At 41.5% G+C, this 17722-nt stretch overlaps 2 protein-coding genes across 12 annotated transcripts in view; one reads left to right on the forward strand and one right to left on the reverse strand.

The window, feature by feature from the left end:
• Positions 1–11606, reverse strand: part of LOC111173812 (uncharacterized) — a 154657-nt gene extending 143051 nt beyond the window's left edge. For 2 of the 6 annotated variants that reach the window (XR_016394969.1, XM_089920961.1), the window contains exon 1: positions 11104–11606. Coding sequence is in view for 2 of the 6 variants with exons in the window: in XM_089920961.1 (XP_089777087.1) it covers positions 11104–11555 (452 nt within the window). In the remaining 4 variants the exon portion in view is untranslated. The remainder of the gene's footprint in view (positions 1–11103) is intronic. The other 4 variants (XR_016394967.1, XR_016394968.1, XR_016394965.1 and 1 more) reach the window with 2 other exon arrangements.
• Positions 10496–17722, forward strand: part of SLC16A7 (solute carrier family 16 member 7) — a 175189-nt gene continuing 167962 nt past the window's right edge. For 3 of the 6 annotated variants that reach the window (XM_089920958.1, XM_022571662.3, XM_022571660.3), the window contains exon 1: positions 10497–10709. The gene's annotated coding sequence lies outside the window, so the exon portion shown is untranslated. Of the gene's footprint in view, positions 10715–17722 lie in introns of all 6 variants that reach the window. The other 3 variants (XM_022571659.3, XM_022571661.3, XM_089920959.1) reach the window with 2 other exon arrangements.

The raw sequence follows: 17722 nt of genomic DNA on the forward strand, positions 1-17722 counted from the left end.
AATATGTTTCAGACGAAGGAAAAAGATAAAACCCCAGGGCTTCCCTGGTGGCGCAGTTGTTGAGAGTCTGCCTGCCGATGCAGGGGACACGGGTTCGTGCCCCCGGTCCGGGGAGATCCCACATGCCACGGAGCGGCTGGGCCCGTGAGACATGGCTGCTGAGCCTGCGCGTCCGGAGCCTGTTGCTCCGCAACGGGAGAGGCCCCAACAGTGAGAGGCCCGCGTGCAGCAAAAAAAAAGATGATCCTTCTCTTGGGAGAAGAATGGATGCAAAAAGTGAGAAGTTACAAGAAGTCTTTTAACAGAGTTAGAAAACATACAGAATAACCAAAGAGTTGAAAAGTTTCAGAGTGAGTAAAAAAAGAAAAAAAAGAAAAGAAAACAGTTAAAAGGTACAAAACCAAAACCCAAATCAGTAGTTGCCAGGGACTGGGAATGCAAGAAGTGGACTGATGACTTGATTCTGGTGTGAGTTACAGGACTGTACACGTCTGTCAAAATTCATAAGACTATTTACCTAAAAAGGGTAAATTTTCCTGGAGGTAAATTATACTTCATTAAACTTGAATAAAAAAAGTTAAAAACAAATATTATTCACTTAGAAAGATGAGCATGCTAGTAGAAGTAAAAAAAAAAATTATGTGAGTGATTTAATTCACAACAATTTTAAATTATAGCATATGGATTAAGAGGTGACCAGAGTTTCAAAAGAGGAAAGGGATGGGAAATTGCATATTAACTTGACTTTTCAATTGCTGGCTTGGTGAGACTGTGTATTCTTTATGTGCAGGAATTTCACACAATTCTGTGTCTTGAATGTGGATCCTGAGGCAGAAATAAAAGGTTGTGCCCAGTTTGCCTTTATAAACTGGTATGTCATAGGTTAGGTGCTCCAGAAGTAAATGCCACCACTGCATTTAGTGAGTAACGTGTTTATTAGAGAAGGGGAAAAGGGATAAGCAAGATTGGGTAGCAAGAAATTCAGTTGTGATGGACCCAACAAAAACTTGGCCAATTCAGGATGGAGCTCCAGAGAGAACTCAGGTGATTACCATGGACATCTATTGATCCTTCCTTAACCAAATGTGACAGTAAACAGGTAGATCCACCAACCTCAGGCTGCCTAACATGTCCAGTGGTCCAAATGGCCAGGCCTTTCCACCCGTCCCTGCCTTGATCAGTCTTTAGGTGCAGGTGAAGCAGTTTGCTGCAGCTGAGGCAACTCTGAAGAAACTGACACTGGGAGGCTGTCTGGTGATGGCATCCCCACAGCAAGCCGGTCTCTGAAGAGCACCTGGGTGGTATAATCTTCACATCTGTCACAGTTCACCCTTTGTACCACTGGCATGTACTTCTCCATATTTGTTCAAGTAGCAGCTCCTAGTCGAGCAGGATTCTGCTGGGTCTCTCCCCTGAGGCATCTCTTAGAAGTGGGAGGTCAGTGAGACAAACGACAGCCCCTCTCATGGCAGTTGGGCATGGAGCCACAACTGATATTCAATTAGAGTCTTCTCTTTACCTCAAAGACCGAGGATCCAATGTGGGAGTTGCTCCAACTGTCCAATGTTAAAATCTTGGATCAGAAATGACCACTGAATGAATCCATTAACTTATTGAACTCACAATACGCTGGATCTGGGCAATACTCCATTTATTATCTGGAGCTCACGTGTCCAAATTCTAGGAAGGGGCATGATGTTACTTTGGGTTTTTAGTTGTCAACGTCCACTCATTCACTCTGTCCTTCAGTCTGCATAATATCTAGGTTTCCCCTTTCCCGCTTTCCTTTGGGGAAAGACCTGGGGAATCATTCAAATACAATTGTCATGTTGTTGCAGGGTTGTTTCTCCTAAGAACCAGCCATCTCTGTAGTCAAAGTGTCCCAGTTTTAAAAACTGGCTCAGGTCTGGAAACAGGGCAAAGACTTATGATTTTTTTTTTAGTCGGGTGACTTCCCTCTGCCTCCCCACCCAGTGATCCAACTTTGATTTCTTCTGCTGGCTCAAGATGAGTAGTGCCCTTGTCAGCTGTCCATCTATTATGCCCTTTTGTATGTCATGTTCTATGAATCATCTGAATAGCTTTCTGTGGATGAGCCCCCCTAGGATGCCAGACCAAGTTAATTAGCCATTGCAATAGTCTTTGTATGCTGATTTTTGGTACTTAAGCACTGCTATCTGAATTACATTGTTTTGAGGCCTTATCAGCCCCATTGTTATCAGTGAGCCAAGTTCTGTAACTGCCTTATCTAAACTACAGAGGAGAGCCACCACTGGACATTCTAGTGATGCTGGTGCCCCTTGCACCAGCACATTCCTTATGGCCTTGTTGAATACTGTGCTCTATGGGTCTCCCTATAGAATATAATAATTGGTGAGTCTTTTGGTAGTATATAACATCTACATTCCTGCATAGTCACTTCCCTGAGCTTTTAATGATTTCCTTCACCATCTGCCATGGAAATTCTGGCATTTCAGCTTTGCTCATCGTGATGGTTAATTCTGTGTGTCAACTTGACTGGGCTATGGGAGCCAGTTGTTTGATCAAATGCCAGTCTAGATGTTGCTGTGAAAGTATTTTTTAAATGCCAAACATTTAAATCAGTAGATTTCTTAAAATTATAGCTATCTATGTCTATATCCATATCTACATCTATATATAGAGAGAGACACATACTGCTTCTCTGGAGAACCTGACTAACACACTGACCTGTGGGCTACTGCTTTTTCTGTGTTTTTCTAGGAGGCTTTCTAGTAGAGAGTTCACATCATCTCCTGGGGGTAGTTGCCAGTGTGTTAAATCCCGTATCAGGAGAAACACTGCCAAGTTAATCAACTCTTTCCTATCTAATTTTAAGTTTTGACCCCCTTGATTAAGCATTCTTAGTATCCAGTGACACAAGTACTATACCAGCTCCACTGGCTAAGTCTTGTGGCTGCTTTGGGGGTATAGTCCCGTAATCCTTAAGATACCAGTTACTCCATACACCTAAATATGATACTTCACTTTCACTAGTGCAGAGCTTCCATTGGTATGCCTTCCAACATTGCTGAAAAGTTTTAATAAATGAACCACCACATTGTTCCATAAGCTGTCTGTGTTGGGGTCCTCCAGCCAGGTGATGAATAATGCAGGTCTAAAAGTCTGTAGTTACACCTGCTTTCTCAGACCCTTCCTGGTACCAACTTTCAAAGGTTGGATTACCTAAAAGCAGACTCTGAGAAGTTTAAGGTGCAACATATTTATTAGCAGTCAACACGTAAGAAGGGAAAGGGGAATTAGCATGACTGGGCAGCAGAGGAAATCAGAATGACTGGGTTTTAATACATCTGCCATCCTTGGTCACCAGATGCAGGCTATCCAAAACAGGAGGTGACATCAGACAATGTGACTTCCTGCAGCTAAGGCAGAACTTGAAGTTGATGACATGTGGAGGCTTCCTGCTAACCCCGTTCTCTGCATCTGGGCTGCATCTGGGGTCTAAGAAACACAACTGTGTCTACCACATGGAATTAAATTTTCAAAGGCAGAAGACAAAACAAAAAAAAAACCAAGAAACAAACAACAAACCACCTACCTCTTTCTCTCTATATCAGACCTGACTTTTCTAAGGAAAACTATAAGCAGGTCCATTTGTTGTTTAGCAATTTTTTTTTGTTTGTTTTTTGCGGTACGCGGGCCTCTCACTGTTGTGGCCTCTCCCGCTGCGGAGCACAGGCTCTGGACGCGCAGGCTCCGGGCGCACAGGCTCACCGGCCATAGCTCATGGGCCCAGCCGCTCCGCGGCACGTGGGATCTTCCCAGACCGGGGCACGAACCCGTGTCCCCTGCATCGGCAGCCGGACTCTCAACCACTGCGCCACCAGGGAAGCCCTTATATGTACATATTTTGTATATGATAATACCACCTTTCATTTTTGTTAAGCTTTACAATTTAGAAATCAATTCCACTTATTACATCATCTGGTTGACTCTTCTTAATAATCAAATCAAGTTTTTTACTTACAAAGAAAGTAAATTTTAAACATATTTGTGTCTTTGCCAAAGTAGTGCATTAGTAAAGTGCCCAACTAGGCCTATATCCAGTTATTCAGACGCCTAGTACCTGAAATACTAATTTCAGACATTGTATTGCTTTTTTAACACATTTTTAATTTTATGTATTAAAAATCAAACTTGATATGATAACACATGTCCACAGAAATATTTTTATTTAAATATTCATAGAGGTATTTAAATAATAAAAATCCAAATATCCTCAACATGTGAATTGATAAAAAAAATTGTGGCATTTCCACACAGCAGAATGCTAACCAACAAGGAGAGGAAGGACTACTGATGCATACACACACCTACATGGATGAATTAAAGATAAATATGCAGAATAAAAGAAGCCAAATAAAAAAGAATACATATGATGTCATTCTATTCACATACCATTTTAGAGTACAGAAAACCAACTGGTCTATGATGATAAAAACCAGATTAGCCATTGCCCGGGCTTCAGGGAGGACTGAATAAAAATGGCATGAGGGAACTTTCTGGGATGATGGAAATGCTCTATATCTTGATTAGAGTGGTGATTAAATGGATATAATAATTTGTCAGAATTCACCAAACTGTACACTTAAAATGCATGCATTTTAATGTAACTTATATGTCAATAAAGTTTATCTAAAATAAAATAAAGCTGGTATATTGACAGAGAAATCCACAGTTGTTGTTTGAAGTCTTTGGCATCATGGAAGAAAGCTCATTCTCCTTCATAAAGGCTTCCGAGGGAAAAACTCTACATGTCTTTTTGAAACATGTTTCTGAATCTCTGGATAACCCTTCAACTCAATACTGTAACTAGTATAGTCAATTCCAGTTCAGACTGAAATTCCAGTTCAGATTGAAAAAAATTATTAGTATCATAATAAGTACGAAAATTAAAGAAATAGTGTATAGTCTGCTTGAGAGAACCACTACTTACATCCCAAAAGCTTATCACACTGACTATCGTGTAATAGTTGCTTAATAAATACGTCTAATGAATAAAACTCATGAAGATTGAATTCCGTGACTCAGGACATGCATTGAGAAATGAAATTCTGGTGAATCAAGGAAAAAAAAATACAGAATCAATAAACTTCAGGTGACCACCTACATTGCTAGGCTCCAGCACAAACCACAGGGCTGGATTTGAAACCTACATCACATTTCATATAACAAATGTTATACAGATTATTTGTTGGGAAAAAAATTTATAACAAGTGATAATTCAAGATCACAATCAACAAACTCCCAGAAAAATGAACCAACATTAAGAAATCAATTAGAATTATACAGCGAAACAGCAGAAAATAAATAAGCAGTTTGAGTCAATGCCTGGCAGATGCAAATCAGCAAAAGAGCCTCTGAATGGAAGACAAAATGGCAAAATGGCTCTAACTTTAGGCAAATAAAACAAAGTAAGGGCAGTTGAAAATCTAGCTTACTGAGAAGCTGGCAGCTGAGAGTATTTTAGCCTGAAACTATCTTGTGACCTACGAGGCATTATGTAAATGCAAACAATGACTAACCCTTCAAGGACAGTTCAGGCACAGGGCAAGTTACACCTGGTTACAAGTTAAGCAGGTAACTTTGTGGTCGCATTCTTATGCATCTTGATCAAAACTACTCTCCAAAATATTCACAGTAAACAGTTATTTTTGGTTAATTAGAAAAAAAACCCTCAACATACATAAATATTTTCTTCATTTGTTAACAGTGTGCATAATATCTGTAAATCTTTGTGCCCTTGAAGTGCCTGAAAGTACCAGGGAGTTCTAAAAAGTGAAGCTAAAGTTAATAGACCCACCTAAGACCACATGTACAGGAAAAGGCACTGCAACCTAGGTTCCTTGGTACCATATTCATTCATCATTCATTCATTTGATAAAAGTCATTAAATATTAAATGCTTATAAGCCATTATTTACAAGACCCTGCTAGGAAAGTTTATTGTAATAATTTTTAATCCAAGTTTTTAATTTTATATGCTTTCAGAATAATTAACATATTCAGATGAAGGCATCTATAATTAGGTTTATAATTAGAATTCATTAAGCTTACTTTATGGATAACATTAAATAAATTGTAAAATTAGAAAAATCCTAGTGGACAGGACTTTAAATGCAGAATCCACGGAGAGATTTTTGGAGCCTCAAGAGTCATTTCTTTTGACAAAAGACCTCTCTGGGCTCTTGTACAGTTATTGAAAGGCACCCCATACAACCATGTCCAACATGATTGTTTTTCCCTTTTTTTATTCTTTGAAAACTGAGACTAGGTTTGCATTCTCCTCAATTCTATGGGAGGCTTCCATAGAAGAGATTTCCAAAGTAGCTGATACAGATGCACTCAAGATATAAATCTAGAAGCAGTGGAGTGATGTCTTTCATATTTTGTATATTGTACGAAACCAGGTCAGAGCAATCATATTCACAGCTTCTAGCCAGCTACAATCTGCCACTAGATGCTGGATGGCAGGTGCACGTTCATTTTCACTCAGGCTGAGGGGAATACTGGGACATTTGGTCTTTTGTCCTTAGTTAAAACCAATCTATTGTGTGTAGTTAACACACACACACACACATACCCCTGCTTTGGTCTCACAGAGTCTTGCCAAGAAAAGGCTGTTATATGTTAAGTTCGGGTTGTGAGGATATGTATTTTTAGCCTTGACTTAAGAACACATTAGAGCATTCTCGTAAGCTCAATGTTTCATTGGGTTGTTATGCCATTATGATTTATAATCTTATTAAATAACATCTTGTATTGGTCAGAATAGGCTAGGCTATGTTCTCATGACAAATAAATTCTGAAATCTCAGTGGCTAAACACAATAACAGTTTCTTGCTCACACAGAGTCCAGTGCAAGACAAGCAGCCTTTCTTTATCTTTTAGTGACTCCATGTTATAGTGACTCCATATGAAACATGAGGCTATTAGAGCAGGGAAAGGCAGGGATAAAGGAGAATTACTGGTTCTTAACGCCCTTCAGCCAGAAATAACGTAAGTTGCTTTCATTCATACTCTATTAGTTAGAATTGTCACATGGCCCCAATATAACTGTAAGAGAAGCCAGGAAATGTAGTGACATGCAGATCATGGATACTATTAGTGCCAGCAGCCTCTACTACATATCTGTTGCAAAAAACTCACACTGTCATCTCTTTCCTCCCTTGGGCAAACATTATTGATTATTTTCTATCTACAGGAATTTGTGCTGGATGCTGGAAGACTACAGGGAGGAGTAAAACGTCATCGCTACGCTCCAACAGCCTAAAAGATAGGGGAGACAAAAAAAATTACAATATTGCCATACTGTGAAGCAGAAGAAAATCCCCCAAATACAGACATACACCATGTACTATAGGAACATGGGAATTAATTCTTATTGAAGGAATCCTTGAAATGCTACAGAGGTGATGACATTTATGCTGGGCCTTGAAGGACACGTTTAATACAGAAAAGAGGGTGGGGAATGAGAAAAGACATGGCATGGCTGAGGAATGAAGGGACAGAGAAACTGGAAATGAGGCTGTGGGTGTGTAATATAAGTTTGGGATTTACTAATTTGTATGTTATGTATATATTCACTAGTTCACTTATTTATGGAACAAGAGTTGCTGGAATATTTAGTATATTGCTATCTTTTGTTTCTCCCATTGTTATTTCATCTATGAGTAGAAATCAAGGCAGAAATTTTACCATAAAAATTTCAAGTTCTGATCATATGATTTGCTTTTCCCCTAAATTGTATTTTTTCCCTCAATTTCTGAAGAATATTAAGACTGCAAGTCATAGGAGAAATTGACTGGATTTATTCCCACCTAATTCTCTTTTCAGATTCCTTTCTAAGCCAAGCAAATATTTACATAGCATGCCTAGCCATAGCAACAAGGCAATTTAGAAATGAACACCCAAATACTAATACTGGGGCAGTAGATAAATTAGATCCAGAGTTTTAATTGTTGGAAAAACAAGACTTAAAAAGACAACTTGCTACAGTTCTTGATATAATACTATGGGTAGTGATGTTTAGGAGTTTGTAAATAGGTTAAATAGGCCAAGAATATGAGGTTGTGAAAAATACAGGACGAAAAAGAAATATAGGACAAAAAAGAAAAATCAAAGAGAAGGAAAAGGGAGAGTAGGGTCAAAATTCAGGAAATATATGGTCTTTCTCCTTCTTTCTCTTCTTTGAAGTAAAATAAAAATGATGTATGAATGAGAAAAATGTCAGTAGCGAACACTCAAGAACATGACTTTGAAGTGTGTATCTTAATGTTGTTTCTTTTTAAAATTTAACATTCTTTTTTGTAATGAAAATGAAGCATTTATAGTCACTGCTAGACATTCCATCATTATCAAAAGTCTATTATATCTTATACAAGTGTCAATTTACAGATTTCTTCCTTAAAAGAAGTCTAAAGTTCTTCCTGGAGTTTCTGTCTTCGTTCCTTAGTTTCCAAACTACCCCTTTCTCTGTAATAGCGTCTTCCAAACTTTCTGATGTTACTAATAATGGCCACCATTTATTCATCTCATATTATCTACCATCAACTTCACATATATCATTTCACCTAGATCTTCTGACAGCAATAAAAAGTTGATATTATTACTATTTTGTAACTGCAGAAACTAAAATTCAAGCCTACAGACTAGCTGTGGCAGAAGTAAGGCAATGTGAATTCAGCCAAATACTTAATTTGTTTCCAAATTTGTAAAATGTGAATAATCTACCAGCTACAAATGGTCGCTTGCCACCTACCTCTACAAGATTGAATCGTGAGCTGCTTGCTGCAGCTGCTGACCTTCAACACCCCCTGAAAGGAGTTCAGGGTGGAGATCAGGAATGAGGCACTCTGTGCTCTGGGAAAAACTGGCAGAACAGACCTTCAGATAGATATTTTCAGGAGAAGGTTTTATGAGCCTGATTTTTGCATCTCCTCGTATCTAGAAAAGCACTAAAGTCTTTTATGGTGACGTCTGCTCCTCACGACTAGCAGAAACCTTCTGCAAAAATGTGTGCTTGATTGCATGTACCCCGCCTTCACCAAAATCACATATATGCTGACCTTCCCCCCGCCTCTTCAGAGCGCTTTCTCCGAGCTTTCTGAAACGCTGTTTCCTGGGCTATAGACTTCATTTTGCCCCAAATAAAACAGCTCACAGCTCTCATGTTGTGCATTTTTTCCAGTCAACAAATCTCATACGGCTACTGTATTAATTGAGAAAATCCATATAAGTACTTAGAAAGTGCCTGACAATGATAAGCACTTGATAAATAAGTAATTATAATGATTATTACTACCATATTGCCATTTTGATTCTTTGTCCCTTGGACTTCAAAATTCCACTTATTTCAACTAAATTACCTTGGCTTTTTAGAAATGATTTAATTTCTAGAACAAACAAGAAAAGCTTCTAAGAAGTTATATTTTTATCTAAGGTTAATGCAACATCTTATCTTTTTCACTTTTTTGGAGCAGGAAAGGGGGGTGGGTCAGTTAAATGGACAGAAAAGCTGGAATATGAATTCTCAAGTCTAAGCCCCCCCTTTTTTCTCCTGGATTGTTTCTTTTCCTCTAAGTAGTACTTCAACTTTAAAAACATTAGAGGAACCAAGGTAAATGTTCATTTCCAGCCCTTCTTCTTTCCAACTTCCCCCAAAACATGTTCTAGACAGCGGGGAAATGTAAAGGTAGAAGAAACCAAACCAAGACTGGTATTACCATTATCCCTAGCACTATGTATTGTCAAATAACTAAATCCTATTTTGAAGAATTAAATAATTTGAGAAACTAAAACTGATTCATTTATAAGTGACCTTCTTTCCTATTTTCAAGTTCTTGCGCTACGCCTCCACCCCCGGGGCGTAAATTTTATTTTTCCTTTAGTGTGAGGGATTTGGTTGGCAAGCCTAATCTCCAACACTGAAGTCGCCCCTCCCGCCTCCCTGCCCTGGGCGCCCCCCTCCAAAGACCTCCAGTGAAAAAAGGCCCAGCACTTTGCCTGCAAGCTCAAATGAGACTCTTCTCTTCTCCCTGCCTTCGGCCAGGTTCCTCGCCTTTTGCATGGCTTTCCTCACCCCTAGGTTGCACCACTCCCTGCGGTAACTAAACAGAGCTACCACACACCTGGCTCCTAGGTTAGGTGCCAAAGTACTTCGGGTAAAGCGTGTTCCAACTGATCTGGAGCAACAGTTCTACCAGACTTGTGTCTTTCTCTCAGGGTCAAAACTAAAATCCGAAGTGGAGCGCCCCGAGCCACAGAGAGAGCGTCTACAGCGTTGACAGTGGCCTGGAGCATGCTCAGTCCGCCTGGAGTCACTGGGCGGCGGCCGGCCCCCACTCGCGGCCCCCGGACTCGGGCGGAGCCGCGGGAGCTCGCGGCCACCCTCCTCCTCCCCGCATCCCCCTCCCCCGTCCCCCCGCCCTCCGCCTCCCCCCGCGGCGCGGCGCGCGCTCCCGGGCATCCACAAGGGAGCTCAGCCGCCTCGCCTGCCCTCCCCGCCGCCTCCACCTCCTCCTCTTCCACCTCCTCCGGCTGAGGCGGACGAGGACTCGTCCGGGGACATAAATAAAAAAATAATTCCATTCACCCGGTGACAGCGAGGCGAACCGGCGGCGGCCGGCGGGGGACGGATCGCTGCAGCGCCCACCCTGTGCCGGAGACCAGGTAAAGTAAGTTACACCCCGGGAGGAAAGGAGCAGAGGACTGGGCGCCAGCGGAGAGGAAGGCGAGCGCTCATCCGTCACTCGAGCTGCCCGGGGAACCGCACGCGTGTGTGTAAATAATGGCCAACGTGTGACACGCACGCCAAAGCCGTTAGCCGGCGAGCCCTTATATAGACAAAATTCTCCCAGGCGGCTACCGGAGGAGAGTTCGCGTCACAGGAGCGCGGACCTCAGCCGGGTGCAGCCCCGGGGCGCGCGCGCGCGTCGGAGAGGGGGGCCCGAGGGGTCCGGGGCGGAGAGCGCTCCGTGCGCCCGCGTGCTTCCGGCCAGGCGACGCCAAAGCTCCGAGCTTCTGCGTAGAGGCTCTGCCGGCGCGGTGCTCCCCCCATCCTTACCTCACGAGTCCCTCCGGCAGGTTCCCGCCTGGCGTGTGCCGCTTGCGCTTCTCAGCAGCACCCCGCCCCTGGCCCGCCAGCACCCCGGGGTGGCCTCGGCCGCAGGAACTGGGGATGGGGGGTTGGTGAGAGTGTGTGTACGGAGCATCTTCTCTTTTAGCAGATGGTGGGGGCTCGGAGAGGCTGGAAGGAGAGGACGCAATAGGGGGTTCGAGTTTTGTTCTTTTTCGGTCCACAGGTAGCGTGGCGGGGGCGAGGCCAGCCGGGGGCAGAAAAGGAGTGTGACTTGACGAGGGCAGAGGAGGGCCTGCGCCTCCCGGGCTCACGCTGGGTTTCCTGCGTGAGCTGCTGCGCCGCGCTGGGGTTGCCAGGCCCGGCCAGGTAGCACGGGAGGCTGGCGAGGTTCCTCTTTCGGGCGGATGCTGCTTGGCAGCTGCTCCCTCCACCCCCATTTTCTCCCTTACTTCCGCGAAACGGGATTGCAGACTGCCTTGGCAGGGCTGGGGAGGGAATTTTGTGGTCTACGTCAGGGATGTTAAAATTACACACACACACACACACACACACACACGGGAGAGGAAATGTGCGGTTTCCCTCTGCCTCTCCTTCCTGAAATAGTACTGAGTGGGGTAGTAGTACGAAAGCTAATATTTCGTGTCCTCCTTTCTTGGGTCTGTTAAGGGACGCAGCAGAGGAATAAAACCACGGGCAGTGGTGAGGGTGATGTGAAAAAGCCTGGAAACAGTGGGCACTAGGCGCCGTTTACTGGCACCTCATGCTTTATGACTAAATCCAAACTGGGAACTCGGGAGGGCTGCAAACTTTCAACAGACACGTCGGCTTGAATGTGCTGTGTCATTGAAACCTCAAGAACTACGTGTGCATTTGGGGGAGCGTGGCTGAAAAATCAGAGCTGGGTGGTGGCTGCGGAGAATGATGAGGGTTGAACAAGGTGACCCTTATTTGGCCCTGGTGAGGCAATCCTAGCTCCACTTTCTGCCTCTGACCACAGTGCATTTGAAGCAGTCTAAGTCAGCTGGCCTGAATGATCTCAGTAAAAGGGAAGGATTACCGTAAGCAACTCAGTGTGTTGCATAACAATTCATAAAGTCAGAAATTAGTTTTCGCAAAATTCATAGCAACAGTTTGCAATTAAGTACTGCTCCCCCCACCCCCGCCCGGACTGTTTTAATAATGGTAAGCGATCTGAAATTTTAACACGTTTTCCCCAGTGTCCTAGTTAGTTCACCTTCCTTTAAATGCTCAGTTTATTTCTAGACATGCATTTACTCTTCTATAATATCTGGCTGATATCTTTGGCCTTGAGCCCTCCTGAAGGGAAAGAGGGCAAAGAGACTTGAAGAAATATACTTTATCCAGAGTTATATTCCTGGTTCATGTATCTAAAGTAAAAGAAGTCTCCTGCAATTGCTTTTCATTCTGTATTCATTTATCAAACATGCTTTTGAGACATTCACATGGGAAAAGGTAATTAACTTTAGAGTTAGACCTAGATTTCAAGCTCAGTTCCGCACTTTTGTAAAATTGGATAATTATTTAACAATCTCATTGTCAGTTTTTCTTATTCATAAAATGGGATTCGTGGTATCCACCCTGAAGTGCTATGGTGAGGAATAAAGTATACGGAAAATACCTAATAAATAAACTAGCTATTTCTGAACCCCTAAGATCACCCCAGACACTGTACTGTGGTTTCCAAGATGAAGGAGGTTGGAATCCTGCTCTCCAAAAACTCAACGTCTAGTCATGTAGGATAATCTTCCTCCTGTCCTCTTTGCCATCAGTCAGTTTCCTCTCAGTGGAAGAAGCATATATCTCAAATAATTTGAAAGGGATGTAGCAATTTCAAGAAATTAAGGTGTGCTAAAAGGCAAATTTGAGAAGGGTACCTTGCCTCAGAAACCTGTGTGTTCAGCCCCATCCATTTGCCCATTGAGAGTGACCCAGTATAAACAGGTAATGGAGGATTTTCTCTTGTTATGAGGGCAGGACATCCCTTCCCTGAAGAAGGTCTTTGCTAATGAATTGATTTCCATTTTTTTGAGAGACTGAGCAGCAAGTTTTTTCTGCACTTTGGACAGACTAATCCACTCACTCTGAGAAGCCCAAGAGTATAGTAACTATAACAACATCTCTGTAATGCTACCATGTTCTGGGCACTGTGCTACCACTGTCTATTAACTCCTTTTATCTCCTTAACAATCCTGAGGTAGGTCTGTCAATATCCACATTTATAGAAGAGCAATTGAGGTACAGAGAGTTAAGAAATTTGCTCAATTTGCACAGCTAGCAAGTGGTTGAGTTGGGGCAAGCACCCAGGCAGGCTGTCTGATTTTAACCACTGAGTAGTACGGCTTATGCTGCACGAAGCTGAACGAGGGCAGGGACTTTGTCTGTCGTGTCCTCTCTTCTCAGTGCAGTGCCTGGCAGGTGATAGTCCTGAACAGCTGCTTATAGAAAAAATGAAGCGCGGAGGGACAGGAGGAGAAACAAACAAGGGAAGAGTGAGCCTCCTTTCCTGCCTACAACTCTAAATCTGGCAGGGAATCCCTCACGGACTTTGCCTGGGGGACAGGATAGTTGAGGATCTTTTGAAGAGTCGTTTGCCTTGTCCCGCATTATTTATTCTGTGTAAGCACATGCATAGAAATAATTCATGGTAGCTAGTGTCAGGTATTAAATGTTTGGCATTAAGGCTACTAGGTTGTTATAAGGTTCACTGGCTTGTTTTAACAGATTTTTGGGAACCTTTTGAAGAGCCAAGTTTCTCAATAGATGGCATGATAGTGCTGGATTGCATAATAAGCCACTGAATGGACTCTCATTGTCTGAGAGGTCATCCTTGTTTGTTCGAGGCTTTCTCAACTATTTGGATCAAAGTGTGCAGGAAATGTGTTGGGAAACGACTGCACACTAAGTCTCAGTGTGTAATAGAATGTTTTTTTTAACTGACGGAGCAAGCTTCGTTTTCTCAGTTGGTCCCTTAAATGGTGAATGCAGGGTCCTAATCTACCTACTTGGAAGATCCAGTAGTTTTTATTAATCTTTATTGAAATCCCAAATAAGTTCTTGAAAATTTTACAGGGCATTTGGGTGACAACTACAAAATGCTGGTGTAAAGATATTGTTGTTAAAAATTTTGTACACTTAGGATAGCCCCACAAAATAATGACATACTGTGTGGTTCAGATATCTGAACTGGTGATTACTGTTTGGTAATATTTGGCATTAAAACAGAAACTTTCAATGGAATATATCTAGTATGGGTGGTAACACAGAGAAATATTTGTTTAACTAAATAAAGATCTGTACAAAATGTTGGTATTTTTAAAAAGCAGTTAAATTAAACATTGGCTGTTTTCTCACCTAATAACACAATGAAATGTATTCTTATTAATCATGCACACCCCTAAACAGATTCTAATTAGAGCTAATACGTAAAAGAGTTATAGATTATAAGAAGCTGCCCTACTAAATAATTTACTTGAAGACCTATTTCTTTTGGAACTAGATTAGATATGAATAAACAGTAAAACTAAAAGGCATGTATTTGCTTGAAAAGTTTCTAAGGGATGAACTGTATTAATGATATTTGCCTGTTTTTGAAACCGATTCTCCAAATTTTCAGAATCTGAAGTTCTATCAGTTTTTCTCAAATATACAAAAGGTGCATTCAGTGATAAACAGCATTATGTGACAGTGTTTCTAAACAGGTGACACTATTGGCATTTTGGGCAGGGCTCCTCTACATGGATTAGCAATGCCTCTTCTATTGCAGGACATTTAGTGTGTATGGCCCTTGTCCTCCGTATGCTGATAGAGTCCCCTCAGTCATAATTACTGAAAATGTCCCCCGAAATACCTTTTGGAAGAATAGTACTAGATGGGATTGAAAACTATTGGCCAATAAATCAAATTGAGAATGTTTAAGGAGATTATCCTTGAAATGTGTGTACCTTCCAATAAGAAATTCTTTTGTTTTTTCTTCAAAGGATAAAAAGAGTAATCTCCTGTGAAACTACTTTGATTTAAAGGAGTGAGTCCTTCCCCCTAAAGTATATTAAGTATTAATATTTCAGAATCAGGTTATAATTGGCCTCTGAGGGTCCAAATCTTCATTCGCTTCACACTGTCAACAGCCTCTGGTAACGTTGGCACCTGCTGCTTCTTAAACTCTTCTCTTCTGCGTGCTCTTTGTGCCCCTCTTACTTCTCTGACTGCTCATTGGTGGCTTCTTCTTCGGCTTTCCTTTCATCTCCTGCTCACTCAAGTATGTGTTCCTCAATTTCCGTTTGAGTTCTTCCCTTATCTGTATTTGATCCATTGGCAAAGCTCATCCTCTCTTGGCCTGTGTTTTGACCTCAGTAGGAGTAACGCCCAAGTCATTATCTTCAGCCCTGACTTTCACATAGCTCCGGGCAGCCCTTTCCAAGTACCTGCTGGACGGCTTACCTCTTCTGTGCTTCTGACACGGCTAACACCCTGTGGACTCTTCTGAACGCTGTCTTTCCTTTCCAATGAAAGCCCCTGTTGCTTTCATTGGTATTAACATTCTCTTCTAGAAGCTTTTGAGACCCTCAACACCCCCAGCCTTACGTCTTACAGTCAGGTGCTAAGACCTGACATCCAAAATGCTTCTTTCACCAGTTTCCTCTTTTCTGATGCTGCCACAGAGTTCAGGCACATTTGACATACTACCTAGAGTCATGTCCTAGTCTCTTAGCGGGTCTCCTCATTTCTAGTCTCTCACTGTACCAGTTAATTCTGTACGTACCACGAGATACTCTTACTGAAATACACCTCCTTTTCCTATTTGTTAATAGCACTTTGTGACTCCAATTACCTAGGTCTAAGGACCAACATTTCAACCTCTGTAATTCCAAAAAGTTTTTCCAGGCTCGTCTCCCACTGCCACCATCCTCGAGTCAAATTGAACTGTCCCCTGTGCCTCATTTATCTTCATTCTATTTCCTGACACCACACCTTTGGTCTTGCTGTTCTTTCACCTTAAAATGCTCTAACCTCCTGCTATTTTCATGTCTAGCTTCAACCTTCAAAGCTGAGCTTAAACACCACATTCAGATTTCCTCCGAAGCCTCTGGATAGGTAGAAGGAGCTTTTCTAAAATTTCGGTAACATTGCATTGTAATCTGTCTTGTGTGTTTTAAACATTGTATTATAGTTGCATATAGATTTGTATATCTTTGGTTTCCCTATATACTACAAATTTCTGGGTATTGGGAAAAATAACATATCCATATTTACATATCCTTTAGCACTTTGGTGGATTACGGAGTTACATGGGACTTAGAGGACATTGGTTTCTGCTTTTCTTTATTGTTTCTTCAGCATTTTCAATATACCACCATCTATTTTTATTTTAAGTATGTTCACTGAGGCAGCCTGTTTTTTTAGAGACAGTTCCAGTTGTGACTGCATTCTTCTTGCTTCTACCTAGGACCCTTACACAGCTTTCCAGGGCCACACAAAATAAATCTTGCTCTGGGTTGATTGAGAGCCTGTACCTATGTGGTGACAGCTCACATTCTTACGTTTTCTCTCTGAATTTAACATATTCCGTTTTTCTACCTGTTCTTTACAGGACCTGGTGAAGCTATTTTTTAAGGCCATTGTGTTTCTGGAAGCATTCAAGTTTAGGAAAGTCCATATATGTACAAAAGAGTTCAAGGATGAAAATGGTTGCTTATAAATATAAATGTTTGAACCTTTGTTCATGAGCCCATTGGTCATCAATATTATCTCTTTTCAGATGAAGTCAGAAGGTGGGAAGTAAAGGCATATAGAGGGATCCACTTTTGGAAGAACACACTGTTACCTCAGGGCTGAACATTTTCTTTCCGTGACCCTCAGTGTAGTGAATGAATGAATAAACCACTGAAAGGAAGGAAAGAAGGAAAATTCACTTTAAATTTTGGTTACAATTAGATATTAGCCCCTCAGTTAAGTTATTTACCTTTGTAGATTAATGCCGTAAGAGGTAGAGCACCTAAGATGCTGTGTGTATGTGTGTGTGTGAGTGTGTGTGTAATAAGTGAGTTTAGAGACCAAAGATGTGGCTATTAGGTAAAGCTATAGAGATCACTTTGAGTAAAAATAGCTTGCCTTTATCAAACACTTCTATGTGTCAGGCATCATTTTACATATTCATTTTACACATTTTAACTCATTTAATCCTCCAAACCTTATGAGGAAGCATTGTTTTGACCCTCATTTTACAGGTGAGGGAATTAGGGCAAGAGGTTAAGTATCTTGCCCAAGGTGTGTACATCTTGTCAGTGGAGGGATCTGGATTTGAATCTATTAACCACAATACACCTTCTCAATATTAGTATTTTAAAATATGCAGTTCTGCAGTAGATTTTAAGAGATTCTAAAGGAAGGAAGTTTGAGAAATGTTAAAAACAAAAAGACTAGTCAAGGATAACGAGTCCGAGTCTTGATCTGTTAAAACATAGAGTCAGCAGAATGATAAGACTTCCTTACTGTTTAAAGGAAGAATCTGGAACCAAACTAAGATGCTTAGAAAAAATAATGACCTCTTATCGCGCTTAGAAAAAATGATGACCTCTTATCGCTT

Source organism: Delphinapterus leucas, chromosome 11, assembly GCF_059928025.1.
Source record: "Delphinapterus leucas isolate spDelLeu-1000000601 "Yukka" chromosome 11, BTC_Dleu_Yukka2, whole genome shotgun sequence".
NCBI lineage: Eukaryota > Metazoa > Chordata > Mammalia > Artiodactyla > Monodontidae > Delphinapterus > Delphinapterus leucas.